The sequence below is a fragment of the Hippopotamus amphibius genome, chromosome 17, assembly GCF_030028045.1.
Source record: "Hippopotamus amphibius kiboko isolate mHipAmp2 chromosome 17, mHipAmp2.hap2, whole genome shotgun sequence".
In the NCBI taxonomy this organism is placed as follows: Eukaryota; Metazoa; Chordata; class Mammalia; order Artiodactyla; family Hippopotamidae; genus Hippopotamus; species Hippopotamus amphibius.
This window is the reverse complement of record NC_080202.1, coordinates 8473073-8493434: the sequence shown is the minus strand read 5'-3', so window position 1 is coordinate 8493434 and position 20362 is coordinate 8473073. Positions and strand designations below refer to the sequence as shown.

The 20362-nt window shown below is 47.9% G+C and overlaps 2 protein-coding genes across 21 annotated transcripts in view; one reads left to right on the top strand and one right to left on the bottom strand.

The window, feature by feature from the left end:
• NAA38 (N-alpha-acetyltransferase 38, NatC auxiliary subunit) overlaps positions 1–10228 on the bottom strand; it is a 24642-nt gene extending 14414 nt beyond the window's left edge. For 3 of the 5 annotated variants that reach the window (XM_057716570.1, XM_057716571.1, XM_057716572.1), the window contains exons 1-2: positions 10073–10228; positions 8169–8266 (exon numbers count right to left, since the gene is read on the bottom strand). The gene's annotated coding sequence lies outside the window, so the exon portion shown is untranslated. The remainder of the gene's footprint in view (positions 1–8168; positions 8267–10072) is intronic. The other 2 variants (XM_057716574.1, XM_057716575.1) reach the window with 2 other exon arrangements.
• Positions 9693–20362, top strand: part of CHD3 (chromodomain helicase DNA binding protein 3) — a 25240-nt gene continuing 14570 nt past the window's right edge. For 11 of the 16 annotated variants that reach the window (XM_057716564.1, XM_057716560.1, XM_057716559.1 and 8 more), the window contains exons 1-11: positions 9693–10000; positions 14512–14624; positions 15110–15280; positions 15513–15637; positions 17053–17336; positions 17563–17693; positions 17850–18000; positions 18177–18370; positions 18688–18921; positions 19111–19314; positions 19850–20061. In XM_057716564.1, the coding sequence (XP_057572547.1) occupies positions 9727–10000; positions 14512–14624; positions 15110–15280; positions 15513–15637; positions 17053–17336; positions 17563–17693; positions 17850–18000; positions 18177–18370; positions 18688–18921; positions 19111–19314; positions 19850–20061 (2093 nt within the window). In that variant the 5' untranslated portion in view covers positions 9693–9726. Of the gene's footprint in view, positions 10001–11402; positions 11933–14511; positions 14625–15109; positions 15281–15512; positions 15638–17052; positions 17337–17562; positions 17694–17849; positions 18001–18176; positions 18371–18687; positions 18922–19110; positions 19315–19849; positions 20062–20362 lie in introns of those variants that run through there. The other 5 variants (XM_057716569.1, XM_057716555.1, XM_057716556.1 and 2 more) reach the window with 5 other exon arrangements.

Genomic DNA, 20362 nt, shown 5'->3' with positions numbered 1-20362 from the left:
GGTTAGGGGTTTGCAAGAGGAAAATAAAGAGGGCACTGAGACAGGCAGCAAAGTGGCTGAAATGACAGACCATGGAATCTGAGCTGGACAGGGAAGGAGGTCAGGACATGGTGGAGCTGATGAGGAGAAAACAGAAGAATTAAGGGATGACAGGGTCTCATGGGTCCAAGAATAGTGAATAAATAAGAGAGCTGGAAGGAGGAGGCCAAAGTAGGAGGCTTGAATTTAATATTTCGGAAGAAGTAACAGTTTTTCAAAAGAGGTAAGAATTTACTGTTTCCCAGAGGTGGGAAAGAGAAGTGGAATGGCGAGAAAGGTATCTGATTGGGACGTCAAGGGCAGGACTAAGCTAGGCGTCAGTCTTGAATGAATGAGGAAAACTATCAGGAGGAAACAGATGACAGCCAGGGAGAGAAGTGGAGGGGGATACAGCCAGACTGCTGGAGCCTGAAAGAAATAGGGGCTTTTCACACAAGATGGGGAAATTTGGAAACAACCTTGGAGAAAAAGAATTAGATTCCTTCAGATATGAGGTCTGTACCCATATTTATTTTCCATATTACTGCGTTTTACACTAACTTTTTGGGACTACCAAACTTTACTATCAAATGTTTGATACTATCTCCTATTCTCTCTCTCTCCACATTATTTTTTAAATTAATTTTTTAAACTTGAAAAAAATGTTTCTTTTTCATTATAGGATATGTGTTATTTACAGAAAATTCTAGGTAGAGAAGCATAAAGATACAAAACAAAAATCACTCTTATTCCTATCACTCAGCAGAAACCAGTATTAACATTTTAACCACTTCCTTCTAGTATTTTCCTACATGGTGGTGATTATACTACATATATGACTTTATATTGTTTTATGCAGTTAACATTAGATCGTAAGCATTTGCTCATGTCATTCTCTCAATGTGGCAAAAGGTCAATAATCAGTAAATCTAGGTGAAGAGCATACGGGTGTTCATTGTACTTCCACTTTTCCGTAGGTTTGAAGTTTTTTGAAATTAAGAAGTTACACGTGGGGGGAAAGATAAATTAGGAATTTGGTATTAACAGATGCACACTACTATATGTAAAGTAGATAAACAACAAAGACCTACTGTATAACACAGGGAACTATATTCAGTATCTTATAATAAACTATAACAGAAAAGAATCTGAAAAAGAATATATGTATATTTATAACGGAATCACTTTGCTGTACACCTGAAACACTGTAAATCAACTATACTTAAAAAGAAAATAAAAAAAGGTACAGGTGGGAAGGGACCTAACCACAAAGGAAAAACAAGTGAATGATAATACAAAACTCAGGATACTGGTAGGGTGGGGGCAGGAGAGAAATGTGAAATATGGAAGCCCATTATGAGGCTTCAAAGATATTACTAATGTTATAGCTATTAAACTGATATTGGATACAGGTGTTCATTTTAATATTCTTTGTGGTTGATGTTTGTTATACATACTCTCTTGAACCTGTGAAATAGTTCTCAATAATAGATATAATTTTTAAAATTAAAAACCTCCTTTCTATCATGAACTTACCACTCTACCTGGATGAGGTCCACATACTACTTGCTAAATACATCCTTACTCAACCTAAACTGCCATTCTTTCCCCTCTCTGCTATGTAAATCTTAGTTATCTTTTGGGGCCTACTTCAAGTACAACTACATATGAAAGTCCTTCAATGAACCCCCTCCGCTCCCTAAGAGCTCTCTTTTCTGAATCCTCGGGTTTTTACAGTCCACAGCAATCATCACTACCACATATCCTTAATTAACTTTTTTGTGTGTTTATGTCTGATCTCAAATGTCTCTCCCTCCTCCACCTAACTAATCTCTTGGTCACTAAAAAATTTTCAAGTTGCTTTTAAAAGATGCACAATGAAAAAATATGTTTCCCTTCCCAGTGGTAATAACTACAGTTTCTTGTGTATTCTTCCAGGAATACTCTACGAAAATACACATTTTTTTCCCTTTCATCAATGGTACCATATTATATATGCTCTTCCATAACTTTCCTTTCTTCCCTTCATATTTTAATTAGTTTTTAAACTAGAACTTCACTAATGTTCTCAAAAGTCTAACTACATTACATACACTGATTATACTTTCCTTCCATACTTTTCTCTCCTCAAAGAACTAGAAATTAGTGAGGAATGATTTCTTTAGCGAAATCACACTACTTTTGTCCCATTTGTTAATGTAATCATGAGGCTACATAAATTTGTTTACACAATAAATGATACTTCCTTGTTGCAAACATTCAAAATTATCAATAAAGCTAAATATCCCCCTTGACTATTATTTCCCAAAAGTAACCCCTGTGACCAATTTGGTATATGCCCAGAATTTTTTAAAGGAATTTATATACATATAAATGTATCTGTGGAAACATATAGTATTGTTTTTAGTTTCTTTGAACATAAATTAACTAAATGATATCATAATGTATATATTGTTTTGCAGCATGCTTTTTTCCATTCAACAATATAGTAAAGAATTGTACTATGTAGATGTAACTCATTTTTCTTGATTTCTGTGTAGTTTATTGCATTATTCATTACTGCTGGAAATTTAGAGTGTTTCCAATTTTTTGCTATTACAAACAATGCAGTTATGAACATCTTTTTACGTGTCACCTCATACACAAGTGTGACGACTGTTTCTCTAGGGAAGATGATAAGAGGTGGAACTCTGTATCAGAAAACATGTAAGTTTAATAATGTACTAGATATATTAAATTGACTATTGCCAATTCCACAGTATAGCTACAGATAATAAGTTATATATATGACCATCAATTTTACATATTAGTTCCTTTAAAACCCTAGGACATCCATTGACTTAGAAATCATTTAGTATATAGAACAAAGAACAGACTAGAAATTGTAAGATATAGGTTTAAATTCCAGTTCTGTCCGTAACAACTAACTTGATTCTAACTTGATTTTGGGCAATCCTTTCAACATATGGGCCCCAGTTTCTGCACCTACAAAATTATAGACTTCCCTGGTGATCCAGTGGTTAAGACTCTGTGCTCCCAATGCAGGGGGCCTGGGTTTGATCCCTGGTCAGGGAACTAGATCCCACATACAACGAAGATCCCGCACATGGCAACGAAGATCCCACACATGGCAATGAAAATCCCACATGCCACAACTAAGACCCAACACAGCCAAATAAATAAATAAATAAATAAATAAATAAATTTTAAAAAATTAGGTTAAAATGATGTTTCCTAAAATGTGGTGCCTATACCACTGGTAGCATGCAAAATGCTTTTATTTTTATTGACTTTTAATAATTATTTGTATTTTAAAATAAATTAGGAAAACTATAATTACCCTATCAAATCAAAGATTTATGGATATTATTTCATAATAATATAAAATTTACTTTTTAAGGGACATTTGTTTAAGTTAAAAAAAGTGAATTGACTCAAAGGAAAATAATATGCATATAACAGTACAGGTGGCATGTAAATATGGCAAGTCACGACTGATATATGAAGGACTGAGGTTTCTTTCTTCATGAAATCAAGAAGAGGTTGGATTAAAGCAGTAGATCCCAGACTTTTAAGATTACAGTGACCAGTAAAACATTAAAAAAAAAGTTAGTGATCAACATGGAGTTACTGACTTGTTATTGTGCTAATTAATGACATTAAGAACAAAACCCAAACCTATATACCCATCACCATTATTCAACAGAAAGATATTAAAAATATTATTCTGTAACTATAAAATAAGTATCTGTAAGTTGAAAAATTTTCAAGTTGTACAGAAGTATAATCATTTTCTCTCTCTTTTTCTTTCTCTATAAAATCTATCATGGACATCCTTCCAATACAGATTTACCTCATTTTTAGAAAGGACATTTTAAATAAACATAATACACTGTTAAATATATTAGCATGTGTATATATATACATATATTATATATTGGTTACATAGAAATATAGCATATTACATATTTATCTTACGTAAAAAATATATAATATATAATCGCAGAACAAAGGACAGAGCTTCCCAGGAAAGGATAGGTGGCAACCTTACTTGGCCATCTAAACACTGGTTTAGATGACCTTCTATCCCTAAAATTCCATGATCAAGCCCAGAAAATCCTCAGCATTTACATGCTTTTCATTACTACCACTAACTTCTATATTTCAAAAGACAACTAGGAATCTCTTTAACATCTCCTATCGGTAGAAAATTATAGACTGCAAAGTGCTTTCTCAATCCTTTCATCTGTTTGTTGCATGAGTTCATGCCTGTGCTCTATCAATCATTCTCACTGGTTCCCTACATTGGGGTTTTAACCTGGGCTCCATAGGCTTCAGGATAATATATGTGGTATTTTGTGTAGACACTGTTTTTCTAGGGGAAGGGTTTATAACTTTCTATGATCCAAGAAAGGTTAGAAACTGTAGTTTAGGATGTTTCTAGCTTTTGCTTTAAATAAATAATCTTATTATTGGCTTGAGAGTCCTTTACAATTTTTTCTTGGTTTTTGTTTTGTTTTGTTTTTTGTGGCGGGGTGACATCTAATTTCTGGTTTGCATTTGACAGCTGCATTCCTGAGTTCCTGGTTCTCACCTCTCATTAAAAAAGAAAAATTCTCTCCTGTCAATTAGTCCTATGGTGTTTTAATTTCTTATTTTATTTTTATTTTTCGAAGTACAGAAAGATAGAAAAAGGCAGATAGTGGTGCCCACATTGGAACTGACAGGCAGGGAGACAAGCAGCTAGGGAGAGCAAGACATAGAGGCACAAATAAAAGGACAGACAGAACAGACAGCTAAAAGAAACAGAGAGGAACCTGGAAACACAGAAGGGGAGACACAAGAATCGAGCAGATAGAGAAGGACGGAAAAAAAAATAGACAAGCTGGCAAGGAGAGAAAGGAGAATTACTGACAGAGAGGCAGGCAGGATCACCAAGAGGGACACAGACAGACAGACAAACAGAAAGGGGGGGAAGAGAGAGAAGGAAAGCAGACAGAGAAAGAAAACAATAAGCAAAGAAAGAAAACAAAGTGATAATAGCATTTTATACTACACAGTGCTATATAATTTATAAAGTGCTACCACATACATTATCGCAGGCAGACAGGGAGAATCCAGCAGACAGATGGGGTGATGGAGGGATACAGGCCAATCAGACAGAAGAGAGGGAAGGTGGCCAATCAGAAAGAGAGGCTAGACTGGAGCCCAAGATAGACAGTTAAGAGGAAAGACAGAACCAAGAAAAGTGAGAGAGGAGGAGAGGGGAAAAAGAGGAGAGAGACAGAGATAGAGGTGGAAACAGTTAAATTCAGGAATACAGGCAGTGAAAAAACAGAAATGAAATAACAGTGCATTGTGTGTAAAAATTTTATCATCACCTTTCTGAAGAGACCTGGACAGAAGTTGCTGTCTCTGCTTACCCCAAGGAGTTATAACATCTCTAAGGAGGCATGTGACAGGAGCCAGAAGGAAGGATGAAAAAGGGAGAAAGTTTTAGTAAGAAGCAAAGTTTTTTAGACCAGGAGGAAGACAAACTTCTTGGACAGGCCTAGATCAACAGCCTAAGGGTGCTGCTAAACCTAAAAGGATCTACATTCATATTCCTTTAAAGAATTCATTAGACTGGGAAAAGCAGAGTGGGCCCCTATCTACCCCATGTGCACATAAGCTCAGCTTACAAACCATCTGTACTTATCAACTGTTCTTATATTTATAAGGTATTTTTCAGTACTACCAGTGCTTTCATGGCTTTTCTCAGTGAATACATAGTTCAGTGATGAAGAGACCAGCAATGATGTGCGGTCATCAGGACAACTCATGATGCAGAGCAGAATAGGATATTAGGACACAGCAAGCCCTTCCTAAGCACACCTCAGGTCCTGGTAGTAAAAGCATGTAACTAGCAAGCAGTCAATCAAAGAGACAAGTGCTGTAAAATAGAATCAAAAGACAAGAAGCAAGAAACAGCAAGCCTGGCGGAGCAGGAAGGAGTACTGACAGACTGACAGAGGAAGAAGCATCCAGCAAAACTGGGAGAGAATTAGGAAGGAGTGCAGCAGAAAGCAAGCAGACGTATATGTGTAGACTCTTCTCTCAAACAAGATCCAAGAAATGTGTAGTGACTACCTGGGAGGACAGGAACAGGGGGGTAGGAGGAAACTTTCAGTGCTTTAAAAATTTTGTACCATGTGTATGCACTATCTATTTAAAAGTTGATAGGAAAAAAAAAGAAGAAAAACAAGCAGAGATGTGGACAGCAACAGCCAGCCAGGCAGACAGATAGCAAAAAAGCAGAAAGACTAGGAGAGACTGGGAAAATGGCAAAAAGATTGAGGCTGGCAGACTGTGTGAGGAACCAGAAAAATAAAAAGGAAAAGCAAGAACTGAAACAGAGGCAAACAGTGAGAGAAGGCACGGTAGGGGATATGGCAAGAAAGCAGGTAAGACTTTGGGGCAAGGGGTCACTGACAGGTCTGCGGTGGCAAGACCATCACCGTTGATGGGATGTTGGAAGAGGGGAGGCCAAGGGAGAAAAAGCTGATAAGCAGACACACTAAAAAGATACAAGCATTAAACAGTGGGATAGCAGCAAGCAAACAGGGTAGACGGGCAAGAGGACAGACATAAAGGGAGGCAAGGAAAAACCATGAACTAAACAGCATAAAGAAAAGAAGGAACAAGTAGGAGGGCAAGATAAGAGGCAAACCAAGACAGGGAACCATGGAAGGGCCTGGAAGGTAGACAAACCAAGAGACAGAGACGAAAAAAGTGATAGAGACAGGCAGGCGGGGAGACAGATGGCTAGAGAGAGAGTGGTGGGCAAACAGCCAGAGAAGCAGACAGACAACCAGAGAGAGAAAGAGGCTGCCAGCCAGTCAGGGAGGAGCAGACAGGCAGGCAGGCAGACAGACACCATAATAGGAGCAAACAGGTAGGGGGCAGGCGGAAACAAGGATAGAAGAAGAAAAATCAAGAGGTCAGCAGGGAGAGAAAGGAGAACAGGAGATGCAGGCAGGCAGAGGGGGAGATGGACAAGAGGGAGAATCAGGCAAATTAACAGATCCGTATGCAAAGCACACTCGAGAGAATGATGAATGTCTGTACAGGGATACACACAGCCACCTTTCGCCACCCACACCTGCAGCTCATGCCACATGTGGCAGGCAGGCAGAGGCGCTCAGCACAGAGGGAGAGGGCACACAGGCAGAGACTGCGGCGCACCCTGATGCGCAGGGCTGCGTGGGGACACTTCCCAGACACACACGGAGGGGCCAGAAAGAGGGGGAGTCAGACACACATGAGGAAAAGGCACACGCAGAGCCTGGAAGACAGAAGTAAACAGAAAGAAGATAGAGATGGAAAGTCACTTAGGGGTGACAGAGCCTGAGAGTCAAGGGATGAGACAGTCTTGGTGAAAAATAAAGAAAGGCATACACAAAAGCCCAAATACAGAAAGGGGGATACCCAGATGGACTAGTACAGAGGGACTGAGAGAGAGGACTTAACAAAATCAAATGGAAGAGGAACAGGAGTTACACTCAATACAGGAATGATATAGGAGCAGAAGCAAGAGAATTCCAAAGTCTATGTTAAGAAAAAGATAGAAATCAATGCTCAATAAAGTGCATTAGCTGGAGCTGGGGGCTGGCACATCAATAAATAATTTTTAAGCCTTGTAAGCAAAAGTATGCCCTGTCACTATTACCTTCTGGTTGCTGCCTACCTGCCCCTCCCTCTTAAGGTGCTCCCAAACCCTGCAGGGGCTGCTGAGTGGCTGCAGCTATACTCAAGGGATAGAGAAATAACCCAGGAGAAAATGACTCCACAAGCATGTGTCCTGGGCCAGGAAGCAAGGGAAAGGTCAAAGTGAGATCAAAAGAATGGGAGGAAACTGGAGTAAGAAAAGGGTGACAAGAACGAAACAGGGTTGAACTGAGCTATTTGCCTGCCTTCCTTTGCTAGCATTGCTCAATTGGCAAGTTTTAGTTTATGACTTCTCTGACCAAATCTCTGGATGAGAAAGCTACTTTTGGACTCCTTTTCAACCTTCCATCTGATTCCTGGTACCACTTTAAAGATAAACATTGGGGTACAGTGGGAAACCATGGGTCAGAAAGTCAGATGAAAGTGTGAGTGAAACCCCCTACCTCTTGCTTTTTCTCAGTTCCAGCTACTTTTCTTTTTCACAGTACCTCAGTTTCTTCCACTCTATCAGTGTTGGAGATCATGGAGGAAGGGAAATATACTGAAATAGGAGAAAACAGAAAATAATTTCACAATCTTCAGACTTAACTCTTGCCTCTTTATTCTAAAAATCTCTTCTATTTACCCCTAAATTAATTTCCCAAGTCAGATGAATTTTATATTCAAGTAATTGGGGGAGGGGAGGGGGAGGTAAAGGAGAAAAGAGTGAGGATAAATTCTACAACAATTATAAATCACTGAAAAGGCTGGGCAAAGGGGAGAATCAAACATGGACTCCTTTGAAAAAAACTCAATCATCGTATCTATTCATATCTCTCCCCCAAAAGTCACTAGGATTTCTATCACTTTTTTAAAGAACGAAAAAAAAAAAATATCCAGAACCGCTTCTCACTTAAAAAATACATACACAATTAAATGCGTTTTGACTTCAATGAGGTATGTAGAAACAGAGTTATATATAAACATATATTTCATCTTTTTCCTTTTCAATGCCTGAAGGGGAAAAAAAAAAACCTTCACATCAAACCACTCCCTTCTGAAGTATTCAGGAAAAAAAAAAAAAAGCTTTTCTTTAAGAGAAGGGAGGTGGGGAGGAAGAGACTAGTAAAGAAAAGAAAAAAATTTAAATCTAGTTGGACTAGTATCTAACTAGTTAACCTTTAACAATTTATGCTGATGTCAGACTGAGCATGAGTACTGATTAATGCCCCCCCCTCAAATATTTTTTATAAGGGGGGAGTTAGTCACAGCAGCCATTTTTGTTTTATGCAGAAATCCTTCATGCCCCCCCCAACGCGCACACACACTCACTCACACACACACTCAGTACACAAGGAAAATATCTCTATTAATCTGTGCACTAATCAGTTATGAAAAAAGAAAGAAATTTGTGGGTTTCTGGGTAGAGGCTTGGAGATGGGGGTATAACAGGGAAGAGAATGGGGGGGTGAAAAATGAAATATTAAGCCAGCCATTTTGTTTTAAAAGGGGATTTTTCCCCCCTCTCCCTTTCTTCATGGAGGGGGTGGCGGTACTGGAGGGGGGGTTGTTTTAAAAATAATTTCCAGGCGGCCATCTTAGTGCCTCAGCTCTGAGAAATATTTCTGAGCGCCCCCCTCAGAATTTAAATATATTTAAAGCAACGGAGAGGGGGGTAGAGAGAAGTCGAAAACTTTTATATATATATATATATATTTTTTAATCCCCCTCTCTTGTTCTCCCGGGAGGAACGAGAGAAGGAAAAAAAAAGTCCTCAATTTTTTCCAAGAAAATTTTTGGGGGTGGTTTGGCCCCCCTCGTCAGACGGCGGCCCCAAGGGGGGGTTTCGGAGGGGGTGGCCCGGGGGTTTTGGGGGCTGGGGGAGGCGGTGAGGAGGAGGAGGAGGAGGACGCCGCCGCCGAGGAGGAGGAGGAGGAGGAGGAGGAGGAGGTGGTGGTGGTAGCGGTGGGGGAGGCGGGCGGGCGGTGGGTGGGGGGGTGGTGGGGGGGCCAGAGCCACAGGATGGCTTCCCCTCTGAGGGACGAGGAGGAGGAGGAGGAGGAGATGGTGGTGTCGGAGGAGGAAGAAGAGGAGGAAGAAGAGGGCGACGAGGAGGAGGAGGAGGTGGAGGCGGCCGACGAGGACTACGAGGAGGACGACGACGAGGGAGTACTCGGGCGCGGGCCGGGCCACGACCGGGGCCGCGACCGCCACAGCCCCCCCGGCTGCCACCTCTTCCCGCCGCCGCCGCCGCCGCTGCCCCCGCCGCCGCCGCCGCCGCCGCCCCCGCCGCCAGGTAAGCGGCCGCCGACTCCCCCCCAGCCCGAGCCGCGGGCGCGCGGAGCCCGGGCGGGGGCGAGGCACCCACCGCGCGGCCGAGCCGAGGCGAATCCGGGGCGCGGGGCGCCGTCTCGGGCCCGTCGCCCCGCGGCGGTCCGAACGGTCCGGGCGGGCGGTGGCGGCCGCCGGGCCAGGCCTCCTCCCCTCCCCCGCCGCACCCCTCCCCCGCCGCCGCCGCCGCCGCCGCCGCCCCGGCTGGAGAGAGCTGGGCGCGAGCTGCGCGCGCGGACCGGGCCACTCGGTCGCGGCTTTCGGGGGAGGAGGAGGAGGAGATTTTTTTTTTACCCTCGGCGGGGAGGGGGTAGGCAGGAAACGGCCGAGGCGAAGCCAGGGCCCCCTCCCTGGCCGCGCGAGGGACCGCGGAGACCCTGGCGGCCGGACGGCGGCGTGGGGGAGGGGCGCGTGGGGGAGGGGCGGCCGCGCGGGCGCCCCTAGGGCTTCGGCCCCGGTGGGGTTGGACCGAGGAGAAGTGGGGTTTGCCTGCGAGGAGCGGACCGCGGTCTTCATCCCCCCGTCAGGAGTTGGGAAGGCCGGTCGGGGGGGGGAGTGTCCATCGGAACCCCCCCCCTCGGCTGCGGGGACTTCGGTGCCCGCCAACTCTGGAGCGTGCGGTGGCACGTGGGGGAGGGGTCGGGTGAGCGTGTGCGGGCGGCTGACGGCTAGGGGCAGGTGGTGGCCGCACTCCACGCAGACCACTTCCTGGAATGAGACTGGCGCCTGCCCCCTCTCCCCGGCTCGTACTAGGGAGAGCAGTCACTGAAGGTTGGGGAGCGAGAGGAGAGTGTCTGGGAGACTAGATGCCCCCAACCCCACCCCATTTATCTCTCTTCTGCTCTGGGCTCTTTTGTGTCAAGTGCGCCCCCCCATGACCCCGTCAGCCTGGGGAGGCCGAGCTGCCCAGCTGTGACTCTCACGTGGCTGCCATTCACTGTCACTCACTCTCCCGCTGAAACCACCCACACCCTGACCACGTTGGGGGGCGTGAACTGCCCACCCAGCTGTTCTGCAGCTTGACCGTCACTCAGCACCCCTCCCTGGGGATGACAAGTCACCCGTACTGTCTGGGCAGTTCAGCCCGCGGTGGCGGGGCCTGACCGCTGCCTCGCGTGGGGGGGCCCAGCAGTGGTCCCGCTCCGGCCACCCTCCAGGGTTGTGGTAGTGTTCTTCAGAATAGAGTAAGGGAGCATCTTTCGGGTGCTCACACCCCCAGGTCTCTGGGTGCCGTGCAGCACAAATGCGCCAAACTTCCAAACGTCTAACATCATACTCTTTGTAAAACTGTCATATTGATCTGTGTGGCTTCTGTGGCAAATGTTCCTGTCTAGTTGAGACAGCCTTTGAGGGACTGTGGGGTGCTTTCTTGGGGCGGGGGAGGGGGGGATGTGTATCTAATGGAAACAGGATAAAGTCCACCTCCTCTCCCACCAGGCTTGTCCGAAAACGAGAAAAGTTTTTTAAAAGTTATCCCAGAGAGCCCACTGATTTTGCAGAAGGGAAAAGGGAATAAAGGATTATGGGGAGGGGGTTGCCTGGAAGACAGCAGAGGTGCTAAATAAGGAGAGAAAGAAAGGATGTCCGGTCAAGTTAGGGCATTAGCAGCTCTCGCCTGTGTGTATTCCGAACTTGGAATGTGGTATTTGGGGGGTTTTGATCCCAGATTTGGGTCTGTGAAGGGGAGAACCTGAACGAATCTGAGGTCGAGACGGGTCTTTGTATCAGTACTCACTCCCCTTTTCCCTCTATTTTCTAAGCATCGTCAAATGTTTTTTAAATTCTGTGTTTGAAATGAAAACCCACCTCCTCTCTCTCCCAGGGCAATTTTTTCTCCCTTTCAGCCCTCCAAGTCAAACGAGTGACCCAGATACACCCCCTCAGATGACTTTCCGAGGTAAAACTTTAGGAAAATATTTTTAGTCTGCCCATTATTTCTGTCTACCTAAGTGGGGGCAAAATAACCCTCTTCTGAGGCAGTTTGTTCGGGCTGCCCTCCCTTGTCCTTCTCTAGAAGATGAATTTATACGTTAGAGGTTTCTATTGTTTTTCATTCTGACGGCTTTGATTCTCACCATTTTGTTTTACATTCTTACCCAAGACCAATTTTATCCCTTCCCCCCTCCAGTCTCCTTACATTGTTAAACGTTTAAAATAATAGCACTCGTGCTGATGGGGGAAGGGAGCAGGAAGCCAAAAACTCATTTCTTCTCCCTCCCCCTTCTGGCAAGTCTAGAGAAATAATATAACATAATATATAGATGTGATTCCTTGGGGGTGGGGGTGGGGAACGATTGTGGGTGGTGCGGAAAATTCTGGTAGTTTCTTTGCAAAAGGTCTGAAAATACAAACCCACCCCCTGCATGCAATACGCATGTGCAGCAGACCTATTATGGTGGTTCGTTGTGGGGGAGGGAGGGGAATTTGAGAAAAAATAAATATATGTGTGAGAGATTGATGGTGAGATTAGAAGAAGAGAGGGGCGGGCGGGAGGCGAGGCTCTCTGCGAGGCTCCTCCTGCTTTCTCTGCTTCACCAGGCCCCGCCTGCCCTCTTCGCCGCCCTCCTCCCTCGCCGTCTTCCCGAGATCTGAGCCGGGATGTGGGAGAGTCTGGGCTTCAGGCCAGCATTGAGTGGCTGGTGAGACAGAGGTTGGGACTTAGATTTGCTTTTTTGCCCTCCCTTTCCTTTCCCCGCCGTCTCCTTTGCCTCTTCGCACCAGCGCTGTTTTCCCAAGTTCGGGAACCTCCCGCTGGGGTGGGGAGCGGAGTTAACTGGCTGCGAGGTCCCAGGGCTTGTGTCCCACCCCCCAGCTGGTGGAGACCGAGGCTATTTCCCTGATCCTTAGCCAGTTGGCCTGCCCTTGCCACTGCCCCGGCAGCCTCCGTTTCCATGTTCACATTAGCCGAAGTCCCTGGGGTGAGGGAGCGCTGGCTGCTGGGGCATGGCGTCTCACTGACTTCCTATTACGGTCCCCACTGTTTTCACACCCGGGGCTGCCTACAGGCACCTCCCCCGCCCCTCCCAACCCCCCAATCCTAGAGTGTCTTCCTGCACGAGAGGGCACAGGATGCTGGAACTGTGAGGAGAAGTGGCATTGAAGGGAGGAGGTGCCTGGGTTCTGAGGCAATGGAAACCGAGGCCTGCGGTGTTAATTGTGGCTAATTTTCCCTTGGCTGTTGTGGGAAGAAGGATTGTGTGTCCTAGAGCAAGGGGCTGGGCCAGGCCCAGACTTCCCCTCCTGCACAGCTGCCTCTGCCTGAGCAGGACAGGTCTGGCTGGTTAGTCTAGTGCTTACTGGGCAAGGGAGGCCAAACAGGGCCTCATGGCTGTGTGGCATCGGTGTCTTCCTCCTTCTGCAGTTACCCTCTGCCCCCTAAGCCTCCACAGTCTGGCAGGGGTCGTGGAGAATGGGGAGAGGGGACATCTGGGAAGAACCAGCCCCAGCCTCTCTGACAGAGACATCTGGAGAGAAAGCCAGGGGCCTAGCCCTACTGAAAGTAGGGACAGGCTGTCCTCCGGGTTTGTGCCCATGAGTATGCGATGCTTGTGCATTTGAGAATGCTTATGCGGGCCGTATCTGTGCCCAGCTCTCTGTGTCTGTGGGTCTCCCACACTGCTTCTATGCAAATGGGTTGGGATGTCTGGGACTCAATTTGGAGACAAGAGGTGAGACTAAGGGGCAAAGGGCAGGGCCCCTGAGTTCTCAAAGAGAACAGGGATGTGTATATAGATTTGAAGGCACATTGCAGGCTACCTGGAAGGACGAAGAATGTTTGGGTAATTGTGGAGATCTCCTGTGGGGTTAGGGTGTGACAAAGGAGCCAGCCACTGTGATCCTGTGGGCAAGAAGTGAACATGACTGACGGAGGATTTCTTTTCCTCCAGGGCTGTGCTGGGGTGACAGGAGGCTTGGTGATTATCTTAGGAAATATAAATAGAGGCTTCCCTCCTCACAAAAAGGATGTCAGGGCCCCAGGGTGTGAGTGTGAGAACCCAGGTGTCCACCTTTGGCTCTGCCTTCTCAGCATCTGGCTTAGGGAACTGCCAGCTTGTGTCTCCCCACTCCAAGTGCTGGGGTCAGGCCAGGCCAGCAGCTGGGCATGGCTTCCCCAGTTCCTGGGCAGGATGCCAGCTGGCTAAGTGAGGGGGAAGGCAGGAGGAGCCCTGGCGGCGACTAAAAGGACCTGCCACAGTCAGAGCCCATGGCCTAGAGCCTGGTCCCTTGTTAGTAGGAGGGGAGAGACGGGAGTGGTTTGGCTGCTCTTCCCTTCTGACCCCTGACCTCCCATTCAGAACCAGAGCATCCCAGAGTACTCGAAACACTCTCTGTTTGCATCCAGCAAAGGGAGGCAAGGTTTGGAAGAGTTAATGCTGGCCTTCCTAGAGAGCGGGGACCGAGGAGGTGAGGAAGGGAAGAGGCTGCAGAGACTGGGAACCTAGAGGCTTAGATTTTCTGGTGCTCTCTGCTCCAAAGATAAGGATGACATCCGGCTGCTGCCTTCAGCATTGGGCGTGAAGAAGAGAAAACGAGGGCCCAAGAAGCAGAAGGAGAACAAGCCGGGAAAACCCCGAAAACGCAAGAAGCTTGTAAGTAATAAGGACTCCTATCTCTACAGCTAGGCTTGAAGACCAGTCCCCAGAGACCTGTGTTTTCTCTGGTCCTACTTACCGTGGAGGTCCTGAAGTCAGGGAGGCCTTATCCCCTCTGCCCCCCTCCCCCTTGCTAGCCTGTATCTCCCAGATCTGGGACCCTAACCTCACTCACTACATCCTAGTGAAGCTCGCCGTTGTCAACTTGACTTGCCCTGCAGCAGAGAGAAGCAGTTGAAAGCACAGGCTGTGGAGGTAGACTGCATGAATTCAGAGCCCAGCAGTCCCCTGTCTTCTTGCGCAATGTATTTAGCTCTCCGTGCCTCAGTTTCCTCATCTACAAAAAGTGGATAAAAGTAGATCAGTTTCTATCTCACAGGATTGTTGTGAAGATTAAAAGAGACGGTATGTGTTATGTGCGAAGAACAGTTCCTGGCACATGGCAGGGCTGAGGAAACAGTGTTTTTATTTCTCTCCCTTAGGACAGCGAGGAGGAATTTGGCTCCGAGCGAGATGAGTACCGGGAGAAGTCAGAGAGTGGAGGCAGTGAATATGGAACAGGACCAGGTCGGAAACGGAGACGGAAGCACCGAGAAAAGAAGGAGAAGAAGACAAAGCGGCGGAAAAAAGGGGAGGGAGATGGGGGGCAAAAGGTGAGTAGAACTAGGGAGTGAGGGGAGAAATCAGTGTTAACGACAGGTGTGAGGAGTGGGGGAGGGAGAGCCCTGGGTGAGCAGCGTGCTGAGTAGAGAGGCTGTGGTTTGTGAGGAGTGGGATTGGCCTGGGAGTGGAGCAAGAAGCAAAAAGCCCAGGGTGGGTGGGAAGAGAGGCATGTGGGGGGCCCAGGACTGGGCACCCACCTCACTGAAGCCTGATCTCTCCCAGCAGGTGGAACAGAAGTCGTCGGCAACTCTGCTCCTGACCTGGGGCCTGGAGGACGTGGAGCATGTGTTCTCCGAGGAGGATTACCACACACTCACCAACTACAAAGCCTTTAGCCAGTTCATGAGGTGAAGTAGGACTGGGGAGCCCTCGCGAGCAGGCACTTTTAATTTGGGGGAGGCCCTGGACCCCTGTGGAATCTGATGAAAGCTAAGAAACTGCTCTCCAGAGAAATTCACAGCACATACACACAAAATTCCATATGTAATTTCAGGGAATTCCTGGACTCCTAGGATTCAAGGACTCCAGTCAGGAACCCCTCACTGGGGGTCACAGTTGCACTGCTAGGTTAGAAGACTCTGGTGACAGAATATAGGGAGGATCTGGCTCTCCATGCTCTAACAGTTCCAATTTCCTCTCCCTGACTTCTCTCTAGACTAGAGCAGAGAGGTGGTATCCATGTTGCCCAGTTTCCTTTGCTCAGGTATCAAGTCCTCTGTCCCTTCCTTAGACACCACTAGTAACAGAGGATGCATTGCTGACAGTGGGACCTGAGCTTCTGTGGCTCCTGAAGTAGAGAACAGTAGAGGTGCCTTTTGGGGAGCAGGCACTTGAGCAGAGCTGTTGGACGCTCTAGAGGCAGCCTGCTGAGACTCAGGTCCTGGTGTCATCTTGGGCAACTCACTTCTTTATGTTTTTATTTATTTATTTATTTTTTTGGCACACGGGCTTAGTTGTTCCCCGGTATGTGGAATCTTCCTGGAGCAGGGATCGAACTCATGTCCTCCGCATTGGCAGGCAGACTCTCAACCACTGCGCCACCTAGGAAGCCCGGCAACTCACTTCTTTAATCTTCAGTTTCTGCATCTGTAAAATAGGCACATAGTCCGTACCTCATGGGGATTTGATGGGATGATGGATGGAAAGCTCAGCACACTTAGTGCCTGTACCCTAGCGGTGTTCAGTCCCTGGTAGCTGTCGTTAGTCCCATTGTCTCGCTGCTTCACTACTAAAGACAGTGCTTCTGTCAGCACTGGGGTCACCTGCGTCCTCACAAGAGCTTAACCGCCCACCACAGAGCAGAGCCAGTGTGGCCCATCAGACTCCACCTGCTGGGACCCTTCATCAGGGCCTGTGGAACTCATTAGAAGCTAACACAGAGTCATAGCAGCTACTAGCAACCCCTAGCAGTATTGTGAGGAGGAGATAAGATGTTACATGTGTAGAAGTGTTTTAGGAACTGTAATATAGTTGTTAAAAGTAGAGCTTTTTTATTAATCTCTTTTTTGTTTTATTCTTTTAAATCTGCATTCAAATTTTATTTTGCCTTTTTCTTCTTTTCTTCATACTTTTTTGTCTTTTAACTTTTTTTAAAAAACTTTTTATTTATTTATTTAGTTTAAAATTGATGTTACTCTTCATTAGATGTTACTCTCACCGCCCAGGAACCCTGGGTGGTACATAGACTTAATCAATGAGGGGAAATGGCAGTATTCCCAGACTGTCTGTGAAGAGTCCGAGTCCCCTGCTTCTATGTTTTCAGGCCCCTGATTGCTAAGAAGAACCCTAAGATCCCAATGTCTAAGATGATGACCATCCTTGGGGCCAAGTGGAGAGAGTTCAGCGCCAACAACCCCTTCAAGGGGTCGGCAGCTGCTGTGGCGGCGGCGGCGGCAGCGGCGGCCGCAGCTGTAGCTGAGCAGGTGTCAGCTGCTGTCCCATCAGCCACCCCCATCGCACCTTCCGGACCCCCCGCCCTTCCCCCACCCCCTGCCGCTGATGTCCAGCCCCCACCCGTCCGAAGAGCCAAAACCAAAGAGGGCAAAGGTAAGAGGCTCTCCAGTTCGGACAACTGTCACCCCACCCTCCACACCGCACGTTTTCAAGTTGTAGTCCGGAATCTTTGTCTTCTCAGCCCTGATTGTTATAGAAGAAATGCTTTCCAGGAAGGGGTCTCAGTGAGACGATAGCCTACAGAGAGGTCCTTGTGGCCTCCGTTGTTCCAGGATGTCATGACCTTGGCTTTTTCTCCCTCACCCCACTCCTTACTCAGGTCCAGGCCATAAGAGGCGGAGTAAGAGCCCCAGAGTGCCTGATGGACGCAAGAAGCTTCGGGGAAAGAAGATGGCACCACTCAAGATCAAACTAGGGCTGCTGGGTGGCAAGAGGAAGAAGGGAGGCTCGGTGAGTGACCCCTCCCTGTCCATTAAACTGGCGGGTGATCAGGAGCTGGGGGTCCAGACACAAGGGTCTACGAGGGCAGCTGGAGCGGGAGCCCAAGGCCTGGGGAGGGGAGTAGAATCCAGTCGGCCTCCCTGACAGCCACGGGGCTATGGGCAGTATGTTTTGCAGAGTGACGAGGGCCCCGAACCGGAGGCTGAGGAGTCAGACCTGGACAGTGGCAGTGTCCACAGTGCCTCAGGCCGCCCTGACGGCCCTGTCCGAACCAAGAAACTAAAGAGAGGCCGGCCAGGAAGGAAGAAGAAGAAGGGTAAGGGGTGTCAGCTGTGTGCGATCCTGTCACTCAGCCATCCTCTCATTCCTTCGTTGTCTTTCTTATTTTCAGTTTTGACTTCTTTGTTCAACCCTTTTCTCTTTCTCTCCCCTCCCCCATTCCTCTCTTCTCTCTCTCTCTGTTCCCTGTGCCTCCACTGGGGTATGTGACAGTCCTGGGCTGTCCTGCAGTGGCCGGGGAGGAGGAGGTTGATGGCTACGAGACGGATCACCAGGATTACTGTGAGGTGTGCCAGCAGGGTGGGGAAATTATTCTGTGTGACACCTGCCCTCGTGCCTACCACCTCGTCTGCCTTGATCCTGAGCTTGACCGGGCTCCTGAGGGCAAGTGGAGCTGCCCCCACTGTGTGAGTATTGGTGCTGCCTCTCACGGCCCTCAGGGACCCACCCATCTCTTTCCTCCTCAGTTTCACTTGTCCTCTCCCTACCCACAGATGCTTGGGCTTCTCAGTAACAGATGTTTAAGCGTCCAGGATCCTAGTTTGTTCTTCTCCCCCGTCCCTTTGCCCCCGAAATCAGCATTTTTGAAGAATGAGGTGTCCTATTCCTTTGTTCCCACTACTCTTGTCTGCATTTCTAGGATCTAGGTGTCCCAGTGTGTCTCCATTCTCCAGTCTCACTTCTTATCCTCTTTCTGTGTCTGTGTCTGTCCTTGGCCTCCCAGGAGAAGGAGGGGGTACAGTGGGAGGCCAAGGAGGAGGAGGAAGACTATGAGGAGGAAGGGGAGGAGGAAGGGGAGAAGGAGGAGGAGGACGACCACATGGAGTACTGCCGTGTGTGCAAGGATGGCGGGGAGCTCCTGTGCTGTGACGCCTGCATCTCCTCCTACCACATCCACTGTCTCAACCCTCCGCTGCCTGACATCCCCAATGGCGAATGGCTGTGTCCCCGATGCACAGTGAGTGTGCCCATCTCTCAGGGTTTATTGTCAGCCACGACTCCTTCTCCATCTCTGGGCCCCACGGGTCCAGCTTTTTCTTTCTCTCCTATCCCCACACCTAGCCTTTGATTCCCTCATGGACCATCCTCCTACTCTAACAATGGACTCCCTCTGCCTCTTTCTTTCCTCGTTGTGTCCATCCCGAAGTGTCCGGTACTGAAAGGCCGTGTGCAGAAGATCCTACACTGGCGGTGGGGGGAGCCCCCTGTGTCAGTGCCAGCCCCCCAGCAGGCAGACGGGAATCCAGATGCCCCACCCCCACGTCCTCTTCAAGGCAGATCGGAGCGAGAGTTCTTTGTCAAGTGGGTAGGACTGTCCTACTGGCACTGCTCCTGGGCCAAGGAGCTTCAGGTACAGGGGCCTCTCCTTCCCCGTCTCCTGTGACCCGCCCATTCCCTACCATTCTCTCTCTCGCCCCACTGTTCTCTCGTCTTCTGTCCCCTTTGCTTTCCCTCACATTAGGCCTCTGGCCCCCAGATCCTACCAGCTTGCTTCGTTTCCGTACTTGGTTCTCTTGGCCTCCAGTTCTCTTTCTCTCCGTCTCCGTTAGATTCCTTCCCTTAGGTGTAACGTAGCCTTCCTTAGCCTGCCTTACCACCATCTCTTTCCTTATCTGTCTTAACCGTGTTTTACCGATAGCCCCGGTCTTAACAACCCTGTTCCCTTCCTCCTTTTGCTTAGTACCTCCCCACCCAGGTCCTGTCTCTGACTCTGCTCCTTGCGTGTTATTCATCCTCCTGCTTTGGCGTTAACGTCCTACGTCCCTCATCCCACCTCTTCCATGGCTCGCTTTCCCATGCCATTCCCCCTGCTGGCCTCTGCCCTGTCTCCTTGTCCTCTCGGGATGTGGGAACTGTCACTTCCTGCCTCCTCTGTGCCCCGTCAGCTGGAAATCTTCCACTTGGTCATGTACCGAAACTACCAGCGGAAAAATGACATGGATGAGCCCCCACCCCTGGACTACGGCTCTGGGGAGGATGATGGGAAGAGTGACAAGCGCAAGGTGAAGGACCCGCACTACGCTGAGATGGAGGAGAAGTACTACCGCTTTGGCATCAAGCCGGAGTGGATGACCGTCCACCGGATCATCAGCCACAGGTAAGTCCCTGGTCCGTGCAAAGGCCTACCTGGGTTTTGCCACCATTCTTGTTGCATTGTGGTTCTGTGTTAGGACTTATTGGTTAATCAGATAATTGATCTAATTGGATAATTCTCACTGCAGCCCCAGCCCTGCTGGCTTTGTTTCCTCTGTGGAGATGGGAGCAGCCAGGAAGAAAGTCCAGCCCAGCACTGACTCCCTTGCCCTTGCTTCCTCCAATCTCTAACAGCTTAAGAAATGACACATGAGTCTGGGGGTCTGGGTGTGAAAAAAGCAAAATGCAAAAAATTTAATTCATAC